Source organism: Giardia intestinalis, chromosome 3 (genome assembly GCF_000002435.2).
Source record: "Giardia intestinalis strain WB C6 chromosome 3, whole genome shotgun sequence".
Lineage (NCBI taxonomy): Eukaryota > Fornicata > Diplomonadida > Hexamitidae > Giardia > Giardia duodenalis.
This window is the reverse complement of record NC_051858.1, coordinates 1,490,755-1,509,996: the sequence shown is the minus strand read 5'-3', so window position 1 is coordinate 1,509,996 and position 19,242 is coordinate 1,490,755. Positions and strand designations below refer to the sequence as shown.

The 19,242-nt window shown below is 48.2% G+C and overlaps 10 protein-coding genes across 10 annotated transcripts; 4 read left to right on the top strand and 6 right to left on the bottom strand.

Annotated features, from left to right (window-relative positions):
* Nucleotides 1–120: 120 nt before the first annotated feature.
* Nucleotides 121–1,365, top strand: GL50803_0016089 (uncharacterized protein; the record flags this gene model as incomplete). The annotated part of the gene is made up of 1 exon (XM_001710210.1): nucleotides 121–1,365. One exon carries the CDS (start codon nucleotides 121–123, stop codon nucleotides 1,363–1,365), a length of 1,245 nt encoding a protein of 414 aa, XP_001710262.1.
* A 10-nt stretch (nucleotides 1,366–1,375) lies between these two features.
* Nucleotides 1,376–2,695, bottom strand: GL50803_0016090 (Ubiquitin carboxyl-terminal hydrolase 4; the record flags this gene model as incomplete). The annotated part of the gene is made up of 1 exon (XM_001710209.1): nucleotides 1,376–2,695. The coding sequence occupies one exon, from the start codon at nucleotides 2,693–2,695 to the stop codon at nucleotides 1,376–1,378; it is 1,320 nt and encodes a 439-aa protein (XP_001710261.1).
* Nucleotides 2,696–2,829: 134 nt separating this feature from the next.
* GL50803_004509 (Transmembrane emp24 domain-containing protein) lies at nucleotides 2,830–3,414 on the bottom strand (the record flags this gene model as incomplete). Its single annotated transcript, XM_001710208.1, has 1 exon — nucleotides 2,830–3,414. One exon carries the CDS (start codon nucleotides 3,412–3,414, stop codon nucleotides 2,830–2,832), a length of 585 nt encoding a protein of 194 aa, XP_001710260.1.
* A 429-nt stretch (nucleotides 3,415–3,843) lies between these two features.
* GL50803_004507 (CTP synthase/UTP-ammonia lyase) lies at nucleotides 3,844–6,531 on the top strand (the record flags this gene model as incomplete). Its single annotated transcript, XM_001710207.1, has 1 exon — nucleotides 3,844–6,531. One exon carries the CDS (start codon nucleotides 3,844–3,846, stop codon nucleotides 6,529–6,531), a length of 2,688 nt encoding a protein of 895 aa, XP_001710259.1.
* Nucleotides 6,532–6,559: 28 nt separating this feature from the next.
* On the bottom strand, nucleotides 6,560–9,046 carry GL50803_00114636 (uncharacterized protein; the record flags this gene model as incomplete). Its single annotated transcript, XM_001710203.1, has 1 exon — nucleotides 6,560–9,046. One exon carries the CDS (start codon nucleotides 9,044–9,046, stop codon nucleotides 6,560–6,562), a length of 2,487 nt encoding a protein of 828 aa, XP_001710255.1.
* A 381-nt stretch (nucleotides 9,047–9,427) lies between these two features.
* Nucleotides 9,428–13,267, top strand: GL50803_0015993 (uncharacterized protein; the record flags this gene model as incomplete). Its single annotated transcript, XM_001710201.1, has 1 exon — nucleotides 9,428–13,267. One exon carries the CDS (start codon nucleotides 9,428–9,430, stop codon nucleotides 13,265–13,267), a length of 3,840 nt encoding a protein of 1,279 aa, XP_001710253.1.
* Nucleotides 13,268–13,303: 36 nt separating this feature from the next.
* On the top strand, nucleotides 13,304–14,437 carry GL50803_004631 (putative undecaprenyl diphosphate synthase; the record flags this gene model as incomplete). Its single annotated transcript, XM_001710199.1, has 1 exon — nucleotides 13,304–14,437. The coding sequence occupies one exon, from the start codon at nucleotides 13,304–13,306 to the stop codon at nucleotides 14,435–14,437; it is 1,134 nt and encodes a 377-aa protein (XP_001710251.1).
* Nucleotides 14,438–14,604: 167 nt separating this feature from the next.
* Nucleotides 14,605–15,306, bottom strand: GL50803_004629 (uncharacterized protein; the record flags this gene model as incomplete). Its single annotated transcript, XM_001710198.1, has 1 exon — nucleotides 14,605–15,306. One exon carries the CDS (start codon nucleotides 15,304–15,306, stop codon nucleotides 14,605–14,607), a length of 702 nt encoding a protein of 233 aa, XP_001710250.1.
* Nucleotides 15,307–15,529: 223 nt separating this feature from the next.
* GL50803_004627 (uncharacterized protein) lies at nucleotides 15,530–18,727 on the bottom strand (the record flags this gene model as incomplete). Its single annotated transcript, XM_001710197.1, has 1 exon — nucleotides 15,530–18,727. One exon carries the CDS (start codon nucleotides 18,725–18,727, stop codon nucleotides 15,530–15,532), a length of 3,198 nt encoding a protein of 1,065 aa, XP_001710249.1.
* Nucleotides 18,728–18,775: 48 nt separating this feature from the next.
* Nucleotides 18,776–19,180, bottom strand: GL50803_004624 (uncharacterized protein; the record flags this gene model as incomplete). The annotated part of the gene is made up of 1 exon (XM_001710196.1): nucleotides 18,776–19,180. One exon carries the CDS (start codon nucleotides 19,178–19,180, stop codon nucleotides 18,776–18,778), a length of 405 nt encoding a protein of 134 aa, XP_001710248.1.
* Nucleotides 19,181–19,242: the final 62 nt, after the last annotated feature.

Below are 19,242 nucleotides of genomic sequence, written 5' to 3'. Positions count from 1 at the left end.
TTTATTTTAAACTTAAAAGTCTCATTTTATTAATAAATTGCAGAGTTTTCATTTTCAGAAAGTATCCCTTTACTTTATTGAAAGGATCCTGTCTCCGGATTTGAGTGCCTTTGATCAGTGATGGCTGAAACACAACCAATGGAGCAATCCAAGGCTTCTAGCGAAGCACAACAAGAAAAACAGGGCACCCAGGGGGTCAAATTATATCCTGCAAAGTTCCATCAACTAGTCCCAGAAGCCAAGTATTTCAGCTTCTTGGTTCAGGCGCTTCCTATTGTATCAATGGATAGGCTCCGGAGAATTTCCTCAGGCGGCAAGTATGCCAACAGGTGTGTTATTCATCCAGCGGCCATGGTTCTCTTCTCTCGAGGCCTGAACCTGATCCTGGCACGGATTATTCTGAATAGTATCTTTGTCTATGATTCTTCTAGCACTCTCCGCTCCATAAACCGCGACATTTGCATTGGAGCAGATGAGGTCTTCGAAATGGATCCGTACCTGAACAAGTCCACCATTGCCCGCGACTACCCCCTTATGAAGAATCTTCTCTACTCATTGAAGGCCTCTGCCATGAAGGAAGAGAGAGGCGGGGAGCGGGTTTCTAGGAGCTACGACGAAAGCAATGAAGTAGAAAAGTTCAAGTCTAAGCTTCTTCTCCACTATGTCTCCAAGTCTGAGCTGGGGAGTGGTTGCCGGTCCCTTGTCCTTTCACGATATGCCAAGAGCCTTACAACGGTTCACATCCGCGAAGGTCTGCGCTTACATGTCAGATTTGCAGATGTTCTACGTCTGCCGCGAGTATATGCGCTATCCCAGATGCCTCCGCGCCTCACAACAGAGCAGCTGGATGTCCACCAGCTCTCCATCATTCCTTGCATAAACTGGGTGCAGATTTTGGTTTACAATCTGCCATATAAATATGAGGTGATGACACACATTAGAAACGGATACCTTATGAGGCTCGTCACAGAGGGGTGGATCAAGCTACAAGATACCGCGTCCACATCTCAAGGCAGCAACCCAAGAGGTGTATTAGATTTCTATAACGCAGATTCTAGCACAGAGTCGCGCATAGGAGAGCTCGAATGCATCATCCCAACGGACAGCATAGAATACAGCATATATTTCTTGGTAGATTACTGGATCAGAATGTCATTCTTCTTTCACGTCACAGACTTTGAAATCTGCAATAAAGATAGGCCACAACAGGAGCAAGAATACACCCCGCAGAACTTTCCAATGCACGTTCGCCCGCAGCTAATAGACGGAATAAGCATCAGAAAACTGGAGGAAGCATTGTTGATGCGTTACAATCTACCGATTCCACGAGAGTATGACAATATCCCATACATCGGCGAGGTCTAGCCTCGATTTTCTAGCAATCCACCCTGTCAAACAGAAGCACATATGCACGGGTGTCCAACTTTCCTCTGTCCACTACTGTGACGCTCGAGTCGTTGCAGTAGTAGTACTTGTCGTTGCAGCCGTAGCAGAGTGCTGTGTAGTGTCCGCCGCCCAGACCTCCAGAGTGCAAAGATGCCCCTCGGTACCGGTATTTGTAGCTTCTGACATGCGGTGCCTTAGCGTCTAGTGCCGTGGCTATCATTCCTTGCACTACGTGCTCACTACTACTATCGTCATGCAACGGGGTCTCCCAGACAGTCGGATCTGCACTGGAGTCCACCTCAGATCCTGAATATGCCCTGTCAGGCTGCATGTCATCTTTTTCGACACCATCTTGCTCAAACTCGAGGGATTGTATCTCCAGCGTGTCCTCGTACTCGACGGACGAGTCGTTCTTACTGTATCTCCAGAGAAACCGAGGAAGCACACTGTGTCCCTCGTTTCTGAAGCGTTTGAGCTGAATGATAAGACACTTGGCTGGCTCGGATATCCATTCCCGTACATGTACGCGCTGGTGAGTCTTGCACTTTGCACAGTAGTAGTTGTCCACAGTGTATACTTTTTCTGAGTTATTGATGAGTGCACTGAGACTCAATCTATTACCACTACCCCGATCCTGTTTTTCGTCCTTTTTCGTTTTCTTCACTTCAGTTCTACTTTCCTTGATGGGCAGGTCCAAGAGAAGTGCTTGACAGTAGGAAAAGGAGTATGATTTGGCGCGGCACTTCGTGCACATGACGCACTTGGCAAGCTCCGTGCATGTGACCTTCGTGATTGGCGAGTCGTACTTCATGTGGTGGTGCTCTCGAAACAGCTCTTGTGCCTTGCTGTACCCCATTCCATCTGTGTCTAGCAATTTGTATGGTACCTCCTTTGCTTTATTTGTCTCCTTCTCCAATCCATCCAGGACTGTTTGAATAAGTTCAAATGAATCTTGCTGTCCATACCCCCTGAAGGATTTATTCAGTCTTGATGCAGCGTCTTTTATCTTATCAGGCCTGTAAATGTCTGTCATGTTGCCTCTTGATGCATCAATAAGGTTCTGAAAGGCATCTTGCATTTCCCTGCCGTTGACACGGGTCCCATTGAAATCGCTCTGTTCTCGTTCTCTCAGTTTCATAATCGCCCCTATAAGGTGTTTGCTTGACAAAAGAACCTGGAGTCCACTGTTCATGAAACAGGTATTACCTAGATTTAAGAGGCCAACATGGCCAACACGGCTAACGTCCTGCGTGGGATCACCCCACTCACCCCGTTTATCGCGGTCAACAGAATCCACAGCAGGCTCCATTAGGAACAGCAATATCTAAAAATTTGGCCTCCTTGTTCTTAAATCTTGAATTTTGGATTTACTCTACCGTACACTACCCCACCATACATGTCCATCTCACAGCACTTCAACAGGGAGAGGAGAGCTTGATGCGCTCACATGTGCTTCCTGACACTTATACGCGTCCATTGACCTATCAAAATCATACCAGCCCAGCTAACTAGAACGCAAAGGGTAGACACCATCATGACGGATGTGGCAAGTCTCTTGATCCGAGCACGGAGAAACAACTCTCGGTGCTTCATGTAAGAAAAGTCCTCTTTGACCTCCTTCATATCTGAAACGATAGACTCTATGAGGGGGAGCTTGTTTGCATCAACATCAGATGTCGAAGATGATCCAAAGACAGACCCTACGTCAAGGTTAATCGATATATACCGAGACCTCTGTCCTTCGCGCCGGACTTGGCCTATAAAGCAGAGTTGATATGTGCCACTCGTTGTCACAGAAAAAGAGAAGCGGGCTTCTTCTGGGATATCGTCGGATCGATACAGTGTTCCGTTTGGCGACAAGATAGTCACTGAAACAGGAAACTCCACTGGGCTCTTCGCTCCATACGAGCCCTGAAGCTTCACACCAGTCGGGAGCTCCTCTACAAAGCAGAGCCTCTCTCCCTGAGTTATCGTCGTTTCAACGGAATAGACCACTGCAGGAAGCCAGAGAATGGATAAAAGGAACATGTTTGCAGTTCCCTGTATTACCCTAGATTAACTCTAGATTATCGCCGCTGACCTTTTTCATATTTTAATTCATTATGCTAAATTATTGATTAACGAAAAATTGAGTTGAAATATTGAATTGTCGTTTCCGTTTTAGCAATTATGGTGTGGGCTTCGTGCTAGGAACGAGGACAGTTGGGCGAAACCTAATCTGTAGTGTGTTCCTCAAAAAATATACACTCTGCTTTCACATACTAACCTTCCACACAACTAACGTTCAATTTCTCAAGTGATATTTTATGGCCAGCGTTGTGCTACTTTGCCATAGCTCAGGTTCTAAAGAGTGTGGACCCGCTTTGTCATAGAAAGACTTAGCCTTAGTCTATAAGCCCGTCTCAATTTTGTAGAAAATTTACATCTTAAAACTTAGCTCCTAAAACTTAGCTTCCCATGCCTCTTTCTGCAGATGTAACGAAGGGCGTCCAGCGCTTTATTTTCATTCTCACAGATGACTACAATGCGAAGACAACAGCTCTGTCGGCCTATCTGGCCTCTTATCTAGACCAGAAAAGAATCCCTTTCTCGTACCTAAAGCTCTCCACAACCCTATCTTTAACTTTTGGAAATCTTTCTCCAGAGAAGGAGGGTGAGGCCTTCATCACATGGGACGGTGGCGAGGTGGATTATGACGTGGGGATCATTGAGAGAAGTATAACGGGAGAGCTGCCGCGAACGTCATGTTTAACCCTTGGACAGGCCATTCAGCAGCTGTACATTCAACAGGCGAAGCAACAGGAAACCGGGTTTACACGGCTTACCTTCGAAGAGGACCTATTGGATTACCTTGTTACGTACATCCAGATGGAGCCCACCCTGCAGCATCCACCTTCTTCAGGTATGAATTCCTATGAAATCCCCATTCGTATCGTTGAGATTGGGGGCGGTGTGCGCCAACCCTCAACCCAAATTTTTACTAGAACCATCGAGAGGCTGCTGTCTCTGAGTTGCAGTGAAGATCCACCTCCATCTGCTCCGCAGCGAGGCAGCATCATTATTTTGATGGCCACAGCAAATCCTGATGCAATCAAGCCAGAGATAATGCAGCTTTTCTGCGGGTACGCCCCGGACTACCTCATACAACTTCAGAACCTAAATAGCACAGACATTTTGGACGATGAATACACCATCAATGCAACGCGAGTAGACGCTAAAGGAATGTCTGACGAGAAAATAATGCTGAAAGAGCTCATTGCCAAATGGAACAAAGCTTGGGCGTTCAAGGCCTTTGCTGCCAAGTCTGCAACAGAGCTGGTCAGCTCGATGGCGGTTCTTCCTTCATTCACTGATGAGAGCGCGTTAACAGCTGAAACAGATATGAAGAAAGCTATTGAGATGGCCAAATGCACGGGTCAGATGGAGGCGCTTGGGAATGTCCTCGTGGAGATGAGGGTGGACCGCGAAGAGGTGGTGGAATTGGGGGACGAGGTGCTCAGAGGATTCGATAACGCTCTGGCGAACATTACTGAAGAGCAGGATCACGCAGCTGAAGGCATTTTTGGTGCCATCTGCATGATATGTGGGACCGCAAAGAATACAGAAGTGTGCCCCATTTGTACCCTTAATTCACACTTGCTGGATGTCAATGAGGCCATCACAGAGGCAACTTTTACATATTTGGCATCCCCAACTGATCTCTGCTGCAAGTCTATAAGCCAGAAGTTAACGCACATGCGCCTGGCGTCCAACATATATGACGAGGACCACTCCGAAGAGGTCATCTCGGACATGGCACTGTATGATTCCGAGTCTGACACTAGTACTATTGCTGATAAGTCACACTTAAGTTCACAGAAGAAATACTTTGGGTCCAAAAGCGTGGCAAAGATGGTCAAGAACTATGGAGATGCCTTTCTTGCAGAGAAAGACACCAATATGCCCCTTGGGTCCTTGATTACAGCTACGGCAAAAGACCTACCAAGCCATCAAAGCTACCAGAGCTACCAGAGTGGCCATAGTTACTGCACAGATTCCTGCGCGCACACACCGACAGCTCACTCAGAATTGCAAGGCCCAAGTGAGTCTACCAGTGAAGTTCCTGGAGAAATCGTCTTGGCTCATAATTCTGGGTCCTCCGCATCTGTACGTAATAGAAGTACCCACGTAACACTGAAGCTCAAAAAGCATCATCACCCCTCGAACGCTGATGGACACTTAAAGTTGCGCATTGAAAATCTGAAGAAAAAGGAAGTCGAGACGAGTTTGCAGCAGATGCTTGCAAGTGCAGCCCAAGCAAAAACTCTTCGCCATGAAATGACCCTTAAGCATTTGGATCTTCCCTGCATTATAGCAATTGTCGGGAAGTTTGTTGCAAGAGAGGACTCCTACCTCTCTATCCTGGAAGCACTGCGGGCTACTATGCACAAATACTACCATGATAAGCCATTCGCATTCCTGTGGGTAGATCCCACAGCTCTTGATGAAAAGAACTGTGATGACATTCTACAAGAGGCCCACGGGTTTGTTCTTCCTGGTGGGTTTGGAGACATTGGTGTTAACGGCCTTATGTTATCGATTAAATATGCAAGAACTCACAACAAGCCAATACTTGGTCTCTGTCTTGGCTTCCAGATGATGGTGTGCGAGTTTGCGAGAAATGTATGTGGTCTCAGCCATGCAAACTCGACGGAAATGGACCCTGACACTCCGCACAAACTCATTATTCCCATTAGTGAGATGCTTGAGACCGGGCAAATCAAACCTCTCCACAAGCAGCAGAACGCGGCCAATCCGGGTACCACCGCAAAGTATAGCACTATGCGACTGGGCGACCTTCTGGTGTCAGTTAAGTCAAACACAATGCTATCCGAGTGCTACAACAAGTATCCTCAGGTGAAGGAGCGTCACTGGCACTCGTTCGCCGTCAACACCCAGTACATTGATACCTTGACTGAGCACGGACTGATAATAAGTGGTATGGACTTCACCAACCAACTTCCTATGGCTGTGGAGTTACCAACAGAAGCACACCCCTTCTTCATGGCCACCCAGTACCATCCTGAATTCACGTCAAAACACAGACTCCCGCACACCCTTTTTGTTGCCTTTGTATCCGCAATCTACAGGTTACAAGATATGTAAATGGAAACCATATGATGCTTTTCAACCCTCATGTGCATTGGCAGAAAGAGCTCTTCAACTGCCCAGTAGAAGTGACTGTCGTGGCAGACATAGACCCGATATTGCTGCTGCCTGCGCTTGATATCATGCATGTCCGCGTCGTAGATGCCGGAGGGTCATTGGCGTTGCATATCCCCCCATTGTCAATCCGAATATTCCCCACAACCAGAGCAGATATCTGAGGAAACGGTTTATCAGAGAGGCTCTTGATATACAAACCAGTTCCCGTGTTGGGCGGAGTCGCTGTGGCACTAGGAATTGTCAGCAAGGCTGTAGTGCAATTGTATACAGAAGCCTTACTGATGGTAAATGCAGCAGATATTTGGATCGATGCCGACGTACCCGACTTAAGAAGAGTGAGAGTCTTCACGGACAAAGCATCATTGAGGTTTATATCTAATGTGACAGGAGTATCCATTCCATTGATTGTCTTGACTGTCGTTGTTACGGGTGTGGTAACTAGCTTGGAAGCGGATACGTTCTGAAACACCCATTCTAGTGCCTGCTGTCCGATTGTTGTAGAGCCTCCAACGAGGCGTGACACATTGACGTCTCCTATTATACTGAAGGTGGTGATTGGAGTGATTGGATCTTTTTGAGCCAACACTAGTTTGCCGGCATTGACAGTTCCTATAGTCGACGGAGTCACAGAGCTTGGCGAGGAGATGCCACGCACATGAAGAGCAGAAAGGCTCGTAAGACTGAAATTCAGCGTTGTGTTGGTGAAATCTGCACTTCTAAAGCCTTGGACACTAACCTGGCCGGTCCGGAACTCTGCTGTCCCTTCCTGGACAAGTTCTGTACTATATGTGACGTCATTTGTCATAATATTCTGTGCTATGAGTTCGGAGACATTCAGAGGGGCTATCTGAGTAAAGTTAAGAAGGAAGATATTAGAATAGTAGAGGTTGGTCACATTGTACTGCTTAGAATTGAATGTACCGGTTCGAACAGTTGGTGCATAGAGGCCAACGGTTGCATCAGGAGCCATCTGCTCACAGTATCTTACTGCGTTCACGTCTTGAATCCCACTTGGGCACGTGAACTGCGCTGGGTTGGGGATGTCTAAGCGTGACTGGACACCTATTGCCGTGAAATTTGTGACAAGTAGATTGCGAACAGTCAAATTAATCAATCTGGAATAGAGAACAATCACGAGGATGAAGAGAACAAGAACTATAACTGCTAGAACAATAATCAGAATGTATATGCCCATGTGCTCACGAAATTCATCTGAACACGATGTTTTCCTTTCCTGAACAAAGTCTGGGCGCAATAAGATCGTCTTGGTTTCTTTCCAAGGAGTCGATTCACCAACTAGTTGGCTAGATTTGTGCAAAGAAAGTGTACTCAAAGGCGGTCTCGAATCTAGGGACGGAGAGGCAAGAGTGTGCTGCTGTTCAGCTAGAGTTTGCTTGGTAGCACCACCGACTTTAAGTGTGACATCAACAGTTTCTGGCTCCTTGGGGGAGGATAGCGTGTGTGGCTGCGAAAGGGTTGGAGGCTGATGTGGAGCAGATAGTGATGGATTAATCGCAATCAGGTCAGTATCAGAGGCTAGCGCATTAAAGCGCTTCCTAATGTCTGGGTGCAGAACGTCTCCGTCGAAGTAGAAGACGAAGCGGGGCGCCCCGAAGGAGGCGGCCTCGCGGGCGGCGGCGGGGCGCTCGAGGTACGCCTGGACCTTCCGGTAGCGGAGGTACGTGAGCTCGGCGGCGCGGCTCCCGGGCTGGGCGCGGAGCTCGGCGGCCGGGGGCGCGTAGAGGACGAAGCGGCGGTCCCGGACGAGGTCGCTCCGGCCCTGGGCGAAGGCGGGGTTGACGAAGACCGAGAGCGCGTGGCCGGCGCGGGCGCGGGTGACGACGGCCCCGAGGAAGAGGTCGCCGGGGAGCCGGAGGGGGACGGGGCCCGCGAAGCCCGGGGGGACGGCGACGGCGCGGAGGAGGGGCGGCCGGGCGAGCGGGAGGGCGTCTGGGCGGGTGCAGCTCTCGCAGCGGAGGCCGACCCGCCGGGCCCCTGCGGCGAGGGCCTCTCCGGGCGCGAGGACGGCGCTCGCCCCGGGCTGGGAGGGCGCGCCGCACGCGGGGCAGGGCCCGGGGAGCCCGAAGAGCGCGGCGCAGACGGGGGCCGGGAGGGAGCGGACGAGCGCCGGGAGCGCCCCGGGGTCTGGGAGCGGCCCGAGCTGCGCGGCAAGAGGCCCCAGGTCGAGCGTCCCCGCCCCGGCGAGCGCGGCGCGGAGGAGCCCGGCCCAGAGCTGCGGGGCGTCTCCGGCGGGCGGGGGGCCGTCGAGGAGGGCCTCGAGCCGCCCGAGGACGAGCGCCTGGTGGACGACGCGGAGGAACGCGCCTGCGAGGCCCTCGGGGTCGCCGGCGAGGACGAACGAGGGCGCGGCTGCCGCGGGCGGGCGTCCGTCCCCCGCCGCCGTGGGCCGGGGCGCCGGGTCGAAGAGGCCCGAGGGCTGCGGCGCAGACGTCATTTTTTGAGTTATAGTTGTTATAACAAATCTTCAATGATACTGTATAACGCGGCCGGCAGAAAGTTCACTTGAAGCGGAAACAGTAGTAGAGCTCAGTAATAACCTGCAAGCAAATCCAATCAGCGTCAGAAAAGCATGAACCATAAGCAAAGAAAGAGGAAACCTCGTCAGCTTAGTGCAACTCTAAAAAGAGCAGGAGACCTATAAAACATCAATCCCAAATATAATTAGTTCCATTCTACTCCGTGAAACATCTGTTAAATTCTAGGCTTGAGCTTATGTAGAGTGCACGACTAACAAGTCTCTCTGTTTTTTATGATATCATTAATTACCTGAGAACGATAGGGTAGAGTAGAGTAGCACAAATTTTTAAAGAAGAGGATGTTAACGATAACGCGTGAACGCCTCTTCCCTCGTTCTTCAGGGACCACAGAGGGTCCTGCAAATCTCCGGGTGATTGGAGTTCACTCTGGACCATGTGTTCTTGATGTCGGCACCGAGACTTCACCCAGATTTCTTTTGGTTCGAGAAATTATTTGCCGTCTGCAAAATCAGCGCTGTATTTTCTCAGAGATCTTATTACACGATCACCAGCATAATAAGAGCGCTACCCTTTTATCCTCTCTTCCTTCCACGAGCCGCATACTTTCAGCAGCTATTTCTCCCAATGGGCATCTTCTTGCCATTTCAACTGTTACTCGTGATTGGGGTGCACGATATCAGTATACCATAACGGTCACTAACCTTAAACAGCAAGGACTCACCGCCTCCATTCGCCTTCGGAGTCCTGCTGACGTATGCTTTCCGGGAGACTCTTCATATCTTTTGCTATTGACGTATATTCCTGTCCTTACCAAGCTGTTCATTAAGCGCACCCGCTTGCAAACTCAGCAACTTATCATTCGGCCGGTGGCTGATTCACTCCACATCTTTGGGGAGGCTCTGCATGTTCAAGGTTCTCCACCCTATGTGCTTATTATTGAACTACCTACTGCTGCAAATAAGTACATAGACGTAAACGGCATGAGACACATGTACGCTCGGTTGCTGGGACAACTCGATGCCCGAGGGTCTACCCAACTGCTGGTCCTTCGGCTCTATCGCTGGTACAATAATCAATTGAACGAGATCAGGCGCCTTCCCGTCACCATTCCAGCACGCTACAAGGTGCACCCGTTCCCTAGCAGAGGGTCCATACAGTGCAAGAGTGTCTTGATAGATCTGGTGACTACCCCACAGCCTATAGCGATCTTTTCGTGCCACTCTCTAGGCTGTACCATGATTAAGATATGCGCGTGCCTCACTGCATCTATATTCACATTTTCTCTTGCTACTCCGTTACAAAAGGTGACGGAAGATGCACCTAGGACAGCGTTTCAAGCTAATGCTCCACATGAAAAGACTTTACCAGCAGAACGCGACTCTACTTATCTCTTTAACTACGAGTATGTCACTGCTACCTTACATAAGTTTATCCTTCTAGTGCACGCCAACTATCTACTCTTCATCCAGCCCTTCTCTCTAAGCACAGCACAACTTGTTATTGTCGCATTACCATCTTATGGATCCATGTACATTGCCTACTCTGCACTGTTACCATTTCAGGTCTGTAATTTTCAAGCCTACTATGCACTAAAGCAGTTTTCGAAGCTCCCTCCGGTATCCAGCTACATTTCTAAATACCAGTCGCAGGCACAGTATCTTCTTCACTACATGGCCTTGTCATTAGTTGACCTAAGCAAGGAGCAAATACTAACAGATATGCATGCGGCTCGAACGACGATAGATCGTATGTTGGAATATGTTATATCTCCTATGAGTGGGTCTGGAGGCTACGCAGATACTCCCTTTGGCTTTATTTCATATGCTGAATTGGCTAGCGTATATATGCATACACGTGTTAGACAAATAGCAGGCCTACCTGAAGCCCCAAAGTTAGATGTTGAGGCCCTTTGCGGGTGGACCGGTCTTAATAAGGAAAACTACCCGGACGTGGGTATGGATTCATTGCACCCTACTTCACTTCTTTCGTCACTTATAACGCTAGCTTTGAACGACCCGAAATCTGGGGCAAGCACACTTGCAAGAACTACTTCAAAGGCCACAGATAGCACCCCGTCTCCCCATACTCACCAGGATGTATCCGCTACCAACCTTAGCACCTCTCGGCGTCTTGCCAATCCTGCACGCATTCCCAGTGCTATGCACACTTGCCAGACTGACTACACAGACGAACCCCGTAGTCCTGGTGAGCCGAGCATTCCTCCTATTGTCGTTGCGCCGCCAACACTTACCGATCTCAATGCACTGCACTCGGAAGTGCACAGTGTCAATGATTCTCCTGATAATTTCCTAACAAGTACCGTTACCACCAGCGTGGCAGATACAACAGCCTTTGATGAACTAGACGAGCAGCCACCTCAGAAACGCTCAGGACCTAGGCACAAAGAATTATCTATCGACACCCTCGTCTCACAGCGGAAGGTCTTGCTTTCACAATTCCAGAGAAAAAGGAAGAAACAGAAGCAAGCAGCGGATCTTGATAGTAGTGTGACTTCTGTGGTAAGCAAAAAGTCAATGTCTTCTAAACTCACATCTCAGTTTACTCCCATGATTGAAGCAAAGGACCTGGAGCAAAAGTCTTTAGAAAGTGACTGTGCTAGTCTCTCTCTTGAGCTAACTTATTTGAGCCGCCCGATAAGTGGATCTATTAACTTTCCAATGCAGTCCACTATAGATCTTACCGGTCTTCTTAAGTGCATCCCACAGCCGAGCTATACGTTTTACCTTAAAGACATCGACGAAATTTGCCACCTGTCCAGATCTTGGCGATACTCCGTCATTCCTTCATATTGTTCCAGTGCTGAGGGATGGTCTACTAAGGTAACGTTTGCGGCTTTTGACATGCTACTTCAACGACAACTTGACTTAACGGTTGATTTATCTCAGCTGGCCATCAATCTGTGCCACCCTCGCCCTAAAGACATGTGTGCATGTCTATATGAGGCCAGACTCCTGCGCCTCAACCACAAGCTTGTACTTCTGTACCATCGGTATACACGTCTACTACACATCAATCTACTTACAATCGCGTCAGATATCAACACACCTTCGTTCTCCGACTCTTCACAACTCCACAGCATACATGTGGAGTGGTGGAAGCGATTGCTGAGCAAGCTAAGGACACACTGCATGCTCGAATACTCTACTCTTGTTGGTTGTTTATTAGAAAAGGTTTCCATTTCTTTGAAAACAAGCAATCCTAGTGATTCAAATGCAATTCAATTCTCCCTTTTGGCCCTCAAAGGAATCCTATTAAACACTCAGAAAGCAAACACTAGCTATCCATGTTCTTTAGCAATCAATCTCTACTCTAATCCACTTCATGTTTTTCTTCACTCTGTCACTCAGGACAAAATACTGACTAGCTCCCCCTGGTCTAAGTGTACAACTATGTATGCAGCACACTCCTATCTTCACATAAGCAATACGCTAGAGCATCCTTCATCTGCTACTCAATTATGCACAAGTAAAACAGACGCCACGAACTCGTTGGAACAATTTGGGATACCTCAGCAGAACATTCCCATCTATGATCAGTCGGTAGAGAAGAATATCAAATTCGGGGCTGGAAGAGCCATAGAACTTTACAAATATATGAGCACGGACTCCATTTGTCCAACATATACTAACAACTATGCCCAAGAGTGCCTTGTGGAGCTAAATACATATGTCTCCGACATCACTGCGCTTACCACAGTAGCTCCATGCCTATCTGCTTTCTCTGGACTTATCACGCAGCGTTTAGACGGCCAGCCATCTGTTGAAGATGAGATAGAGGCGTCCATAGACACCCCCATTCTTCATGCATCAGCTGACTTGATTACAAACTATAGCTGTAATGACTGTAGGCACGTCTGGCGTGATTCAGCCATTTACAAGGCGTTTGTGGCAATTGTAGAACGTTTCTACCCTAACATTGCCGACCCCTTCTTTATCCAAGTATACGCAGATGTCATCTCCATGTGCGAAGCATGCCTTGGGATTGATACTAATTTTTCAATAGAAGAGCTTAATGTAATTATATCTATCTGTGAGTCCTTAAACCTAAACCTCATGGGTCACAGATCAACAAGCCGTGTGCTCAACCGAGCGCTTTCACTGCTCTATGGCAAATTTTCAGACCCTATGTTGCAGGAGATGATGGGGAAATATTTATGAAAAACCCGTTCTGGACTGGACACGCGACTTGCTGAAATGGGGGTTGGTTCCATGCTAACAGAGTTTATCCGGCGTCAACTGCCCACGGAGCTACCCCAACACATTGTCATTGTGGCAGATGGCACTGGAAGATCCAGTTTTCAGCACAATTACGATTTATTCCCATGTTGTCTTCTCCAACACGTCCGCCTCTTTGTTTCGTTTAGAATTCAGTGCCTCTCACTTGTTCTCTACGGTCTGTTTTCCCCCAACACATCTTCTGATTCACGATCCAAGAACCTCGCCACCATGAAGGATGCCTTGTCTGACCTCTTAGATTATCTTAGGACAGCGGACTTCTTACTATACATTACTGTCTATGGATCGTACCATCACTCCAGGCCGAATAGCACCTTCTTAGAGTGTCTAGAGCTAATGGGGAGCATCAACGAGCTCACAGAAAAGCGTGGCACAGAAGTGCAACCAGAGCAGAGGTACACAGTCAGGTTGTCTATTTTTGTTTCTTATAGCTCACTGTCTTCTTTGCATGACGTGTCTGTGAAGATATGTCAAGAAAACAGTACAGAGCGCGTGATAAACTCAACAATAGAGCCGTCTTCTATCGCCCTTGCACTCAGTTGCCACGGAATTAGACCATACCCAGGTATCACCGAGGACATTTATATGTCCGGACCAGTCGGACTGGTCCCTTCTCCATCCCTCACAAAGTGTGTGACCACCCCACTTCCTCCACCAGACATCTTCGCTAGAACATCAGATGAGAAGCGCATAGGCGACTGCTTCCTTTGGGAAATTCCTCTTTATAAGTGCATGCTTTTGTGGAATGTTCACTCGTTCTACAAATCCCCGGGCCCACTTAGGCTGCTGTTTATAATTCTAAAATGGAGCTGCTTTAAGTGTGAACAAGAAGCGTTAGAGCTCCACATATCCCGTAGGCAATCCAGATACGCCCATTTGAAGTCTGCCAGACAGAAGAGGGAAGAAGCCAATGACAGGTGCTCTGACAGGAAGATCTCCTGCAGCCCATATGACGACGATGCTTTCGAATCTGTTTCTATCTTTGCAGACAGGTGGGAGTGCTCTTCAGAAAAGCTCGAGGGTACGCAGAGTGACCTAACCAGAGACTCGGCACCAGATAATGCCTCACGAGGGTGCTTCATATATGAATAGAAATACAGATTTGTGGCCAAAACTTTGATTCAAAGAGTTTGTTCTCAGTTCGGCTATATGAGATACGGAAGCGTAAGCTGCAAGGCATCTGTGTCTATATTTATAGACCGCTACTATCGACTGCATATGGCAAACACTGAAACTTACCAGATTAAATTATTATCAAACTAAATTAGCTTTATCCGCTCAAGGACTCTGCCGTCAGCTGTTACATGGCGCGTATTGATATTCTGAACGACGCTGGCATAAGATGGCGGCCCTTTTGCGGTGCTTTGATTGGTTCCCTGTGCAGGTGGTGCTGCGGTTGTGTTTAGATGAGATAGCTTGAGGGTCTGGCTCCGTAGGTTGCTGGGTACAGGAGCATCTGGTCCATGGTTTAGACCCATTCTTTCGTTTTCTACGCTAGGAACTTCATCTATTGAAACAGACCTTCGTGATTTTTGAGTAGATGATCTGCCGGAGGCAGCGCGTTTGGTGCCGGCACCTAACGTTGTTGATGGATTAGACTGAAGCAGTGGCCTGCGGTCTCCATTCGTTGTTGGGTCAGGTGCGCCAGAAGAGGGAATAAACGTAGAGTTGGCCACCTCAGTTAGGCCCTTTGTTACCCTCAAGACAGCCTTTTGCAATTTCTCTGCAGTTCTTTCCGACACATCTGCACGTGCCTGGAGATCTTTGTTGCAACCTTCCATTACTGAGCATCGTTCTTTCAAGCGGGAGATCTCGTCGCTTTGGACTTCCAGCTGCCCCATGACCTGTGAAAGGATCTGCGACAAATCAGTCACCTTCCTTTGTAACAGAACAACTGCGTCATGTGTCTGATTTGGCCTATCAGTGACTAACTGGCCATTCTTCTGTAGGCGGCTCAGCATCTACCAGGATTCTCAGCGCCCACAAAGAATTTTGATAGTGGGTAAATTTACCAGAGGTAGAACCCGACAGTACGGCTACAGGCGGGGAAAGACAAGAGCTCCAGGATAAGGTTCTAGATTCCCGTGAAGTCCTGTGCTCCATAGCTTTTAAGATTCTTGCCACTCCATGGCTTTGCGTGAAGCTCAGCTTATGGCGGATTGGGGGAAAGAGTAGTTTACTAGGCTACTTAAGAGAGCGCGCCTTCATTATTACTGCCTGTAGCTCTGCTGACAGTGACATGGAGGCTATGCTGAAGGGCTCCATGTCTGCTAATCCAACACTCTCTAGCGCAGCAGCAAGCTCATCTGCCTTGCCAGACCGCAATGCAGCCCTGGCTCTGGAGACAGGATCGAGCAATCCATACAACTCTCTGTAGATATTAGACTGTGTGATATGCACTTCTGTTGAAAGGGTTTGTTCTATTACGGTAAGAAGAGGGTATGCAATGACAGCAAGAACCTTACTGGGAATTATTGATGTGCAGAACTCGTGCAAGGCATCCATAAGCAGCCTCATAGTCTTTACATTGATAGGTGACTGTGCATTTTCTTTAGACGCTGCCATAACAAAGCCCTCACAGACAGACAAATACACTAGTTCGGCTGAGACGTCCTTCTTGAAGTCACCTGTAATGTGCTTTTTGAGCTCTCTGGCTTTAGGAAGATCAGTAATAGAAAACTTTTTAGTACTTTTGCTCGCAGAGTCGCTTCCAACATCACCTGCAAGCATAGCAAAAGAATGCCTAAAAATCTGTCTTCCAGTGTCATTCATTACCTCTGTGACGGACTTTAGTTGGCTGCTAGAGCTATTTGGATCTACACCACCACGCGCTCTCTCCTTAGACTTCTTGCTTTTGTCCTTAGCTTCCACGACATCGTCATCCATAAAGCATGTAATAAACCTCTTGGCACGCAATAGATTGTCGCATGTGACTTGGTATGCGCGTGGCGGAGTGGCGTGGGTGTGCAAAGCATCTATAATAGTATTGCAGTCACCACCAAAGGCAGAGCTGTGGAACAGTGCTGTAAGCATTACCAGTGTGGTTTCCGTTTCCAGCGACAGTGACTTGGATAGCTTAATAAAGAACTCATAGTTAACCCACGCAGGGGTGAGGGCAGTGCTCTGCTCAGAGGTGGACAATTGTGGTAGATTCCGTTCTGCTTCCAGGACTGTGATCATCATGTGAAGGAGACAGGTGAAAAGGCTTGTCTGAATTGAGTGATCCTGAGGCGATTGCTGTTGCGAGAACATCCTAAGAAATACGGTGAGTGCTGCATTCATGTCGTAGCCCCCTATATCCTTGTCTCTGCAGAGCATATAGCCGAGGTGTGTCAAAGAGCTTGCAACTCCACATTGTAGGCAAAGCTCTGCTGCCTTTCTATAGTTCCTGGTTGTGAGGAGTAATGCTATACGATCGTAGATCGCAGGCTCCTTATCGATCAGAGTCAGTATCAGTTCGTTTCGCGGATAACACTCTAAAGAGACCAGAAAGTCAATCAATTTTCTATAGATTCCGGTCACAGTGGGGAAGCGTCCCAGATTGATGTCGAGCACCTTAATGATGTTCCTCTCGTCTTGCTTTAAGTAAGCAGGATTGAGAAAATAGTCAACCGCAAGGCGCATGAGAACGGTAAATGTGAGATTGATGGCTTCCTCGCTATTATTATAGAAATAGAGAGTAGTCCGTAGCGCACGCTCATGATCTCCGCGGGACGAGTAGTATCCCACTAAGGTGTGGACCGCATATCTGCCGAAAAAGTCTTCGGCAGGCAGCGCTCCACCAACAGTATGTCGATTGAAGTCCCCAAGCACACGCAGACGGCGACGCGTGTCATCATACTGCTCCGTTATGCTCAGGAACTCGTCTGCCTTGAGGAAGAGCTTCCCTAAAGCTGCTGCACTCAAGTATTCCATTTGTTGCTTGCAATCATCGATGGATGAAATAGCATGTAAGACACTTGTGACTGCCACGTTCATTTGGGGCTCAAGAATCTGGAGTAACATGTTTGATGAGACTTCCTTGACATCATAGCTCGAACCATGTTGTTTGGCATTGCGTAGCTGCGTAGAGATTTGATATAAAAGTGCCCCAGGGTGGTTCTCGGCGCTAGTCTCAATATTATAAAGATCTTGGTTAAGTCGAACAAAGTGCATTGTGGCAGCTTCATCGGGGTCATCTTGTTTGTAGAGCAACCCACTCAATAACCCTTCCATATAAAATACACTGGAAGCTTCCAAGCTCTCCAGGCGAACCTCCTTCGGATCGCGAGCAGAGGTCGGAATTATGATGCGTATTTCACCGTCACCGCCATAGTTATCATAATAGCAAGGCAAAATATCACAGAAAGAACAGAGGAAAGCAGAGCTGTGGAGCCCCGAAAGACCTGCTGCTCGGTTGACCTGAATGGACCTTTCTCCAGCGGATGGCACCGAAAAGAAAAGCTGGAGTCGTGGGGCACCTGTGGCAAAGTCCTTGCGCAGAGACAATATGTTAATCACGACCAAAGACAATGAGTACTCATCAATCACTATAACACAGTCGCAACTGTGGTGTAATACGGCATTCGTGAAGAGAACGGAACCGGGGCTCAGCTGAACGGCTTTACAAAGCTCTGAACTAGTGTAACAATACGACTCAATAGATTGTGTATTTAAAGGGAAGAATATCAAACGTGGATCAGGGTCGCTTTCAGGGGTAGTAGCTAGAATAACAAACTTTGTGTCCATAGACTCTTCAGAGCCATTGACCAGGCGCAAAAACGCTACATCATTTGCTTGCGGGGCCCCGCCAGCAAATATGGTTGACAGGATTGGCGGCCGTATGGAGCGGGAGCGCGGTTGCTTGGAGGAAAATATGGCTCCAGCGAGGTTCTCGTAGAACACTAGAGTGCCTTCATTAAACAGAGCAATAAAGGAGTCCTTGGCGAAGCTCGCCGCAAGAACAGACGTCTGTGTCTTCGGGTTCTTGAAGAGACGCAATTCTCGTAGCCTCCAGCCTTTAAGGGTAAAAACGCGTGCAAGCCCTTGTTTATAGACAACCAGTAAATCACTAGTGCTTTCTAGGTGCCAGAATCCCAAGACATCTAAATGCTCATCTGCAAGCACAACCTCAATACTCGAGAACAGGACCCCGTCTGCCTGGAAGACAAAAATGGTCCGTCGAAGCTTACTGAGTTGCTTTTCAGTCATATTTCCAACCAGCATGGCTCCGGGGCACACCATCTGAGAGTGGCCTGCACAAGCTGGAAGGTGAGCGAAGAGCCAATCTGTCGCCCGGAACGTCAACTCAGGGATAGTGTCTCCGAAGTCGAAGCCCACAGAGACCGGAGATTGCGTTCTATAGTGTCTATTCTTGCCCAGCTGGCGCATAGAGGTCATCATCTGTGGCGCCTTTAAAACGTGACAAAGAAATGTTTATTTTAAAACTGATTACTTGCGGCGGATAGTGACGTAAGGGTCCATGTATCTATTCTTGTCGACCTCGGTGTTGAATCCGTCGTATCGATAGACGACATTATTTTGCTGACGACTCACGATAATTTTGTTCCCATTCCACTGCGTGGGCATCTCAACTATGGAGGGTGTGAAGTCTCCATACTCGCTGTTAGAAGTAGTATAAAACATGGATGCATTTGACTTTCTAGATTCTGTCGCCGTGGCCGAAAGGCTCTGGGATCCGTTCGCAATCAGTGGTGCTGAGTTGTCGAGACTGACCTTTTGTGTGGAAAAATTGGAAGGGTTTTTAAATCTATCTGGAACGTTCACGTCCTGGATTTGAGCATAAAGCTCCTTAGCGCGCTGCTCAAGAGCTGCATAGTCGATCTCTTTTTCCATGCACGATTTTTAAGATTTTAAAGTTCAGATTTTCCTTTTTCTGTAAGAGCCAGCTTGTCCTA